General features: G+C 22.8%; 3 protein-coding genes across 5 annotated transcripts in view; 1 reads left to right on the forward strand and 2 right to left on the reverse strand.

Moving 5' to 3' along the window:
- LOC102680763 (flocculation protein FLO11) overlaps positions 1-3988 on the reverse strand; it is an 18334-nt gene extending 14346 nt beyond the window's left edge. Inside the window, exon 1 of the mRNA XM_006618119.2 lies at positions 3662-3988. The gene's annotated coding sequence lies outside the window, so the exon portion shown is untranslated. The remainder of the gene's footprint in view (positions 1-3661) is intronic.
- A 1611-nt stretch (positions 3989-5599) lies between these two features.
- On the forward strand, positions 5600-8003 carry LOC102680625 (alkylated DNA repair protein alkB homolog 8). The gene is made up of 7 exons (XM_006618118.2): positions 5600-5701; positions 5776-6007; positions 6148-6267; positions 6411-6608; positions 6746-7131; positions 7201-7356; positions 7427-8003. Exons 1-7 carry the CDS (start codon positions 5600-5602, stop codon positions 7982-7984), a joined length of 1752 nt encoding a protein of 583 aa, XP_006618181.1. The 3' UTR covers positions 7985-8003.
- Positions 8004-8073: 70 nt separating this feature from the next.
- Positions 8074-11169, reverse strand: LOC102680299 (putative high mobility group protein B1-like 1). 3 transcript variants are annotated; one of them, XM_006618115.1, is made up of 7 exons: positions 10818-11169; positions 10006-10088; positions 9567-9741; positions 9312-9430; positions 9085-9227; positions 8847-9021; positions 8074-8778 (listed from the first exon to the last, which is right to left on the reverse strand). In XM_006618115.1, the coding sequence occupies exons 3-7, from the start codon at positions 9673-9675 to the stop codon at positions 8716-8718; spliced, it is 609 nt and encodes a 202-aa protein (XP_006618178.1). In that variant the 5' UTR covers positions 9676-9741; positions 10006-10088; positions 10818-11169; the 3' UTR covers positions 8074-8715. The 3 variants fall into 3 exon arrangements, with proteins under 3 accessions (XP_006618178.1, XP_006618179.1, XP_006618180.1); XM_006618116.2 differs by lacking the exon at positions 10818-11169 and adding an exon at positions 10675-10709; XM_006618117.1 differs by lacking the exon at positions 10006-10088 and having other exon boundaries at positions 10818-11163.

An 11169-nucleotide genomic window follows, 5' to 3' on the forward strand; every position in this document is an offset into this window, starting at 1 on the left:
GTGTCTTGCGCGCAGTCCTTGTAAAATCTAAATGGATCGTGGTCACGAGTAAACGTTAAACGATGCACGTGTCTGTACACAAATATCCGCGTGGTGATAGAGTGCACGTGACAATCGTGGTTAGAAAGCACACGATCCTGGTGGAATGTCAATTTACCGATCAACCGTTAATACCTTCGAATGGAAACCCGCGGAGACAAGTAGCTAAAGAGAAAAAAGAATTATTTTCTCTTTGTCATAACTAACCTAACTCGTGTCAACTCGGTTTCTCGACCGAGTTTATATCGGACAGTCGGTCGGAGAATTCATCGATGAAATCAGTACGAGTAAGAAAGTCGTATTGGCAATATTATTCTTTCCTCTGACAAAATTTAAAAGTTGATCGTTCATCACAAAATTTTTAAACGAGTTTTTAAAATTATTTTCAAGGATGAACAAGACAATTGATATTAGTGCAAATACTTTTCAAGAATTTATAAAGGAAAATAATATTCAGCTAATAAAGTAAGTTTTATAAATAATTTTATCATGAGATCAATATAAAAATTCTAAAAATCGGTGTAGAATTAAAAATTGGAAAGAGTTTAATTATTTTTCTCTACAATATGACATAGTCGAAGAAACTCGCAAAAAGAAAAAAATAGAATTTGTCTGTTCATTCGTCAGTATTCATATTTATATATAAGAAATATTAATTGGCAAAAAACATATTTCTATAATGCTAATTTCAACTAAATCCCTGAGTTTCATTTCGTAATATGGAATCGCAGAATAGTGTAACGTAACGCAATGTAAACGATGCCCCAATTATAATAAGGAACGTAAGCACGTGCTAGCTATACACACGTTCGCACAAATTGTGATGTACTTTCACTTGGATTTCGTTGAACACGCTTGGTGTGATAGATATACAGAAAGATAAGCAAACCGTAGTTACACCTTCCGTACCTGAAAACTCTGAGTTAATTGGCAAAACTAGTTAAAAAATTTGATCATTTCATTAGAATTTTTTCGAATCGAATATAAAACAATAAAGATTAATAGGAAATGCATAATATGTAAAAATATGTCAAATATAATATCCAATGTAAAATATTTATCAGATAATATTGAGAGATTAAAATAAGTCTTTGCTTAAGTGTTCCATTTTGTCGTTTATATTTTATTTTTGTAATAATGAAATAAAAGATTGCATGAATATCCGGACATTATTTGGACATTATCATCAATTTTGATCGTTTACAACACTTTCTAAGTGGAAAATATTTCATATGTCGTAAATGGAATGAGAATAAAAAAAAAAAAATAAACGAAAGATTTAAAGGAGTTCATAAATTAACACTAATTTTTCTTTTTAAGTATTGAAACAAACTTTGATAAAGTCTTTTTGCTAAAACCATAAAAGAATACGGAAAAAGGTGTGTCATGCAACGTGAAAAAAAAGAATGAAAAAGTTTTAAAATATATAGAAGGATTATTTAAATATTCATTATATGTATAATCAAAATATTAATACGATATTTTACAATATTATTTTACAATAATATTTTTCAAATAATATTTTTTTTTATTATTACTATTATATCATATTTTTATTATTAACGAAAATAATTTGCAAATTTCAAATTGTAATTACTCTTAATAATTATTAATAAAAATTATATAGTTAATTATATAAATTTTAAATAATTTAATGCCACTATTTTAGAAGATGAAAAACTGCATCTATTCGTACAAAAAGTATATAAGTTCAATTTTAAAAAAACGATATATACACACACACACATACGCGCGCGCGCGCGCGCGTAACTGTCATAATAAAAATTAAAAAAATATTAGAAAATAGTACAAAAATATAAAATATATTAAATTAAATATATTTTCCTAAATTTCTTTCTAGAATACGGTATATCATGGTACAATTAATGAACAAGGGCAATGCTAGAAAAATATCAATGATATAATCTCTAATTTATATTCATAAATGCATTCATCGATGATTCATAGGTTAAAAAAAAAAACAATTATATATTTATATTGCGAAGATGAAACGTGGGAAATTTAATTTCTTTTTATTTTAATACTTTTTTTTACGATCCTTCTAATTTTCATATTATAATTTTCAATTTAAAAAAAAAAAAATATATATATATATATATGTAAAAAAAATATATATAATGGGAATGCAAGGATAGAAAAAGATTGCTCGAAAAGAAATTTCTATAATACATTTTTCATAATCGAGCAATTAGTTATTAAACGATATTATATCACGACCGTTACATAAAACTATTTAATTTAATGATCATATACTTTTCTATCATAAATAATCTGTAATTATATTTCATTTTTATTATGGTATTATTATGAAAATCATCGCGATGAAATATTGGAAGATAGACATGTAAATTTTTTAACACAATCATGATATGTATTATATAAATTATTAATATAAAATTATTATAGAATATATTTATAAATTACTATCTTTTAAGTAAGAAAAATTTATTTCTATCGTTTTCTTTAAAAAACTTTTAATCCTAAATTTAATGGTTTTGTAGAATAATTGTACTTTCGTGTGTAATATGTAATTAAAAAAATTTTAAAAATACAATTAAACATTTCAAAAAACATGTTACAATTTAGTATTGAAAAGAAGATTTATTCCATTATAACAGGATCTCTTTTTCTACCGATATGTATCTAAATATTTGCAAATAGATTGAAAAATATTTGAGCGCATATTTATTCAAAGATGCTTAAAATTATTAATACATGAAAAAATATTATTATTATTATTTTTAAAAATATTTCGAATTTAAATAGTATCATAAAAAATATATATGCTTTCACTTAATGCGAATTAACATTAAAAAGTCAATCTAAATAAAATTTAATGTGAATTTCATTAAACTTTTTATAAATTTTTATAAGTTATATTTTATATTTGAAGAAAATAATATAATTCGATGAATATTTTTTGCTAATAACAACAGCACTTTCTCTATGTAACAAATATCGAAATGATACATTTCAAGAAGAGAATAATCGTAAATTGCCGTTCTATTAACGTTTTTGTTCATAAAAAAATTTACGAATTAATTTACTAAATTATTTTGAAATTTATTATACAGTATTGTCCATTAATTCTTATTCTTAATAGATTCACAATAAATATCATTATTATTCAATTAAATATTATACTTTTCAAAAATATATTTCTACAAATTTTATATAAAAACATAAAAAAATTATCAAGTATTTTAAATAATTAAAAATATTTAAACATATCTAAAATATAATCTATAAATAATCTATAATCATGCTTTATCAATGATAAAGTTCAATTATTTATTAAATTATTACAATTAAAATTCAAAACAATATTCTTTCATAACGTCTCCCCTGGAAGAGATTTAAAAGTGCAATTCGAAAAAGTTGATTAAATTTCTAATGCGAAATCAAGTATAAATTTCTCGAATCTGAATTAAAATCTCAACGATTTCTTGAATCAGGAAACGATTTTGAAAAAATCGATTATATAAAAGTATCAAAAGCAAATGGTTATATAGACTTCGTAACGAGGGTTGCCGAGAGACTACTGTCCGGAATAGCGGGGAGCAAAATGGATTGAAGCGCAAGAAGAGGGTTGTTTACTTACCAATGGCGCGTCACCGTTGATGTTGACGTTGATTAGAGATGTTCAGTGTGAGAGAACTCGTTGGCGTTGCGATGCACACCGCTCAACATTCCTTTCAGCTTGCCTTGGAGTAACTGGACAGCAAAGCGGTTTCCCTCTCTCGAATCGCACAGACTTCTTTACATTCTACTCCAGCCTCGATCATGGCTTTCACTTCATCCGCCGAGGAAATGGTGAACCATGGATCGCGCGATCATGTTCGTACGCGACATTGTTGGTTCAGCATCGACCTGTACCATCTTCGGTGAATGTGGATAGAACATGATCTGAGTAACGCTCTTATGGAGAAATTTCATTGATAAATAAAAGTGTAATGGATGAAGCAATAATTTTTTTAAAAAGTTTTTTTCGCGATTTTATGTGCGATATGATCATGATCAATTTGACCAGAAATCAATTTATATCAATAAAAATCTTGATATTTTTTATTTTTTCCTTTTTTTATATTATATTATATTATAAATTGAATATCTCTATATTACGTGTATTAAAATGTTTATATATAAATATATATACGTTATCATTATATATCGTAATATATTTTATATACATTTCTTTTTTCATATATATCGTATTATATTTTATATATATTTTTGTATTTTAATATATATCGCATGTAATTTTTATCGTTATATTTTTTATTTTTTTCTTTTTTCTTCCAAGAAATTCTTTTTTTCTGTTTTCCTTGATTTTTGTAAGTTCCCTACTTTATACATTTACATTTATTTTTCAAATATTTTTATCATAAAAATATGAATATATATTAGAAGAAGAAAATAGAAAAATTTAGTGACGCCATCTCACGGATGAATACTAGAAGCTCTGACTTGGTATTAAATACAGTGTATAAGAAGGTATTTATAACATCATAGAGGAGAGTAACAGTACGAGAAAGATAAAGAAAATGTGCCACATTATATTTTTGATTATATAGTTTCTAATACTTCCTATCACGCTATATTGCTATATTGCTAGAAATTAATTAATAAATAATTTTCTATTAAAAATGTTTGGAAAAATATTTATATTTTATTTATATTTTAAAATTAAGATCTTAAAAAAGTTTCGTATTAATTTTAACAATTAATTTATTACTAATAAATAATAAATAATAAATAATAAATAATTAATTAGCAAAAATTTCAAATTAAAATTATAAGAAACTTCTTTGAGATTTCAGTTTTAAAATGCTTTAAAATACAAAAATTTTTAATAAATTAATTATTAACTAATAATTAAAATAATAGTTTTCTTTATAATTCTCGCATAACGTTCTCTGTGACATAAATATCTCCTTGCATATTCTGCTATACTAATAAAAAATCTAAAGAAATTTCTAATATCCAAACATGAGATGGCATTACTATCTAAGTTTTAATTTGTTTTTTTTTTGTTAAACTTATAGCAAAAAATACTTTATATTTCTATATTTCGTATCAAATCGAGACAAATTTTGTATATCACTTTTTTTTCAATTTTATTCTCCTAATATAAAATTATAAATCTAGATTAAAATTTTTTGTTATGAAAGAGTTCAATTTTATATTAGAATAATAACCTAAGAAAAGATGATATATAAAAGTTTTCTATAATTTTTTTAAAAATGAAAATTATTTATAAGATATATCGTGTACTTATAATCTGCATACATGTGAAATTATAATTGGTATACATATTTTTGGATATATTAATATTGGAATTTTATTCTATGGTATATTTTATTCAATCGATAATGTTGAAAGTGATATTAAAATGATAAATATGTAAGCAAGTGCTGTTCTTTCCGATACATATATATATAAAACTATATTATACATATAAAACTAAATTTAATTAGGGTTAATATATTCTATATTTTGTCTCTATTTAATTTAACAAATTAATAAAAAAGATTAAAAAATGGAAGATAAATTAACTAAAAAAAGTTATCGTAAACAAAAACGAGCATATCATAGGCTTCTTAGAGATATGAACATTAAATGTTGTAATAATCCTACACAGGTTAATATTTATTTATGAGACTTATTTATAAAAACATTGGAAATATTTTACTTTATCATTTTACTTTATTATAGTATATAATGATTTGCAATGCTGGATTAGTAACTGGATTACAAAGAAAAACATTACAAGATGTGATAAATCTATTTGTTAATAAATATGATTTAATAATGTTACCAAATAAGTCATATTGTTTCATTAAATTTTATTCAATAGAAGATGCTATATATATACATAACAAAATTCATGGTAACATTAAAATTAATGGACAAAATACACCATTGTATACAACATTTACAGAATCAGGTATTTAATTTACATTAAAATATATAGAATATATAGAATATATTTTAATTTTAAATATTAATGAAAATATAACATATTCATCTACAGATAAAGAAATAAAAAAAGATTTTCAATATTTTGATATTATATTTTTGTTTTAGTTCCTGATTTAAATTGTGAATGGTCTTCAAATCTACCTTCTGGTATTAAATTAATTAAAGATTTTATAACTGAAGAAGAAGAAAAAATGTTATTAAGTACAATTACTTGGAATAATGAAGGTAATAAAAATCTTGTTTTTATATAAAAAAAATGTTATGTTAGAAATTAAATAATAAAAATTAAATTAAATAATTAATAATTAAATTTAATAATTTAATAATTTAATTATTAAATATAAATTTGTTTTTTATTTAAATTTTAGGATCATCTGACTTAAAACATAGAAAAGTTAAACATTTTGGATATGAATTTCAATATGATACAAATAAAGTAGATCTGGATAAGCCTATTATACCTATACCTAAAAATTATCAATTTTTACAAACATTATTTAAACAATATCATGATGTTTCATATGAATACGATCAACTGACAATTAATCATTATTTACCTGGTCAAGGTAAATTTTAACTTTTAATGATTAATATTAATCTTTTCAAAAAAAAGTATAATTAAAGTATAATTAGAATTATAATATTTTATATTTTCATATTTTCATATTTTCATATTTTAATATTTTATATTTTATATTATAAGGTATTCCATCTCATATTGATACACATAGTGTTTTTGAGGATAGTATATTATCACTATCATTAGGTTCAGCATGCATAATGAATTTTAAAAAGGAAAATAAAAAAGCTTCTCTTTTTTTACCTCCACGTTCATTATTAATTATGTCAGGAGAAGCTCGTTATGCATGGTCACATGGAATTTGTCCTAGACATAATGATATAGTACAAACTTCAAATGGAATAACAACTCAATCACGGGGAACCAGAGTATCATTTACATTTCGAAAAGTTCACAGGGGTGATTGTTGTTGTAACTTTCCTGAATATTGTGATACAAAACAAAATAATTCTATTACTATTATTGATAATAAAATAGCACTAGGAATAGAAACCTCTTATGTACATGATGTATGTATTATAAAATATCTTTTATTCATATCATATGATTTTATTTATATTTAATAAATTTTCATATAGGTTTATGACAAAATTTCAAATCATTTTGATGAAACAAGACATAAACAATGGCCCAATGTATCAAAATTTCTTCAATCTTTAAAAGTAGGTGATATTTTATTAGATGTAGGATGCGGAAATGGTAAATATCTCTATCAAGATAAACATTTATTTAAGGTATGAATTATTCATTCTATAATTGTATATAATATAATAATATATAAAATAAAAACTTTTAATAATATAGGTTGGATGTGATAGAAGTTATAATTTAATGAAAATATGTCGGAATAAAAATTTTGAAATATTCCTATGTGACTGTTTATATTTACCCTATAAAGATAATAGTATGGATGCAATAATATGTATAGCTGTAATTCATCATCTTTCAACTCATGAACGACGGAAACAAGCAATTTTTGAATTAGCAAGAATTCTTAGACCAAATGGAAAATGTTTAATTTATGTGTGGGCAAAAGAACAAGAAAAAGATTCTATCCAAACAGCTTATTTGCGATATAATTTAATTAAAAAAGAAGATAATATTTCATACACGCAAAAGTTAACAGAATATGGTGTAACATTACCAATACATGAAAATCGTACAAAATTTATTTGCAATGACATGCTTGTTCCATGGAAAAGAAAAGGAGGAGGAAATTTCCTTAGATATTATCATGTATTTGAAGAAAATGAATTGTCGCAATTATGTTTAGAAATACCAAATTTTACAATAAATGAAGCATATTATGATCAAGGAAATTGGTGTGTAATTTTACAAAAAAAGAATGAAATAATCAAATAAATTAATTTCTAATGAAAAATTATATTAATTATACCTTTTCACAATTTTAATAAAATTTGAAAAATAATGTTTAAAAAATAAAACAAGAATTTAAGGATTATAAATGCTTTAAATGATTTTATCTTTATTGGAAAAAGAACAAAATACATGGAATATGTGTTCTATACAGGGTTTTAGATATAAATAGTCCCTGATATCTAATTTTATCATTATAAACATGAATAATGCATAATTAGACAAGAAAAGTGCACTGTACAAAGCTCACTCTGCTTGACTTTTATTTGCTATTGTGCTTCAATTGTGTATAACATATTTAATAGCAATATAGATTATCATTATTATTTTTTAATAATAATAATAATATTATTATTATTATTATCAGCATCATACTTTTCATTATCATTTTCATTATTATTACTATTGATATTAATATTATTACTTGTATTAGGTATCATTTGTAAATATATTAGCACACCTTATTCACAAAAAATAATATCCAATTACAAAATAAATGTAGAATAATTGCTTTCAAATACTATTTGAAAAATAATTATAACCAAATATGGTAGCTTATAATTTTTTTTCAGATTTGTTAATGCCAACAGTGTACATAATATATACAACAATTGACAATACTAAACTATTAATAAAATTGTTATACATTTTTAATTGGCGAGTGCTTGTCTTAGGGCAAAATACATTGTCCCTTCTTTTTTAATAGATTTAAAAACTTATACAGGTCCAACTTCTTCAGGATCATAGTTTTTTACTCTTTTATTATATGCAATAATTTCCTTAAAAAATAAAAAATTAATAAAAATTTTATTTTTTAATTAATAAAAAAATTTAATAAATTATTTACTCTTTCATATCTGGCTCTATCTTCTTCTGCTATTGCCATATACTTTGATTTAGTTTGAAGGTCTGTACTCATCCATAATTTACCCAATTCTTTGGCAATGTCACCTACTCCCATTTCTGGATGTAATTCTCTCATTTTCCCACGTAACTCTTGGCAAAAATAGAAAAAGGCAGATCTAAAAATTTATAAACAAATATTAAACTATCAAAATATTAATCAATATACAAATACAACATACAATGCTCTTTTAGGTGCATCTTTATCTCTATATCTTTTTGTTCCTCTACGTGTTGGTCTCTCTGTTTCTTCATGGCCAGTATAATGTCTATCATAATAATACATTTTCTTATTGCAATGTGCTCCATCTTCAAGATGAACAATCTAAAAATATAATTTCATTAATATGTATTTTATTTTAAATGTACATTATATAAATTATTATCAATATTATTTTATAATATTTACTTCATTTTTTACTGGAACTGCATTAATTATAAAATTTTTACTTTGTGTATTAGACCACTTTGCTTGATTATTTGAAACACTAGATACATTTCCAGGTTTCATTACAGGTTCACCACATTCTAATAATTAAACAATTAATCAATATATTTATAAGATAATTATATGTTTTTTGATTAATATTTTATAATTTTATGCTTATATTATTTATATGAATATTTAATGAAAGTTTTCAAATATATTAAATAAATTTTTCACCTTGTGTCATATTTGTCTGACCAACAATCATTGTGTCTCTCATTCCAGAATTCAAAGAATTATCACCCGTTTTTGCAAGGTAAACATTTTTCCTATCATTTGATTCCATAATTGTATGAAATTCTTTATAATGTTTTGACCAAGAAATGAATGATTTATCCAAAACCACAATAATCTACACATAATATTTTATATATTTTATTGATTTATTATTTTAAATTTTAATTAATGTAAACAAAATTGAAATTTGATAAAAAAATATGTAAAATAAATAATAAATCAGATAAATATATGATATAATTTATAAATCAACTATAATTATTTCTTTATTTTTAAAATATATAAAATAAAATATTTTTATATTAATTTTGTTTAATAGTAAATATTAAGCATTTAAATAAAAGTTTATAATAATGATAAGATATTAATTATTACTTACCACAAATATAATTTATAGAAAGCACATAACAAATTGTTGTCATGACCTTAATAAAACAGCATCATTGATAATTGTTTCAAGTTCTGCAGGAATATAAAAATGTATAAAATTCTTTAAAATAATGTAAACTATATAATAAGCATGATACATATATTTTTTTTTTAGCAAAACCAATAATTAATACAAATAATATAAATTTATAATTTGATTTTAATTTTTAATATTGATTAATATATTATATATTTTAACACTATGTATGTAATTTATTTTAAATATAATAATTATAAAATTTTCTGTATTTGTTTATATAATTTACAGTATTAAGAAAATTTTAAATTTTATAAATATTTGATTTTTATTATTTAAATATAATATCTTTTATCTAATAAAATTATATTTTATGTAAATTTATATATTTTTTATAGTTATAATTTGTCAAAAAATTCTATACAAACATATAAACACCGAAACTTTTCATTAAGTCAATCAAAAAATGGTATACATTAACGTAACACACATACCTTTTTGAAAAACAAGATATTAAAAATATAAAACATTAAGAAAAAGAAAAAAAATATCATTAACAAAAAAAAAAGAAAACAATGAAATATTTGGAAACATTAAAGACATATAAGTAACGAAAGAGAGATAAATGTAACAGATATTTACCTACAGATGACGTACAAAGGCAATCGCTACTACAACAACAATATAAAAGCTATCTTACGATGCATTACTCAGAAAAATGAAAGAATAGTCAGTAGAAGTGAAAATAAAATTAGATATGCTTTTTAAATGGTAATACAACTTACCAACAATAACTAAAAGCAAACGTTATAAAAGATTTCGAGAAAAATGATTATAAGCAACGCGAAACGTAACTTATTAAGCATCCATTCCACAGATCGGCCCTATCTATATGTATCTATCCGTACATATCACGCGTACCGTGATCAGCATTATATACGAAACGCGTATAATATCTAAATACAACTTTTACCAAACACTAAAATTAAGATTATGTGAAGTTTTAAAAATTCACAGATACAATATTCGTCAGTTATTGAATCATAGAATTCGGATTATTGACGACAAGACTCAACGTTAAAAACAGATCGTATAAACTAAGCTGATTGAAGCAGATATGACCGGGCATGGCCACTT

This window comes from Apis dorsata, unplaced genomic scaffold (genome assembly GCF_000469605.1).
Source record: "Apis dorsata unplaced genomic scaffold, Apis dorsata 1.3 scaffold_341, whole genome shotgun sequence".
NCBI lineage: Eukaryota > Metazoa > Arthropoda > Insecta > Hymenoptera > Apidae > Apis > Apis dorsata.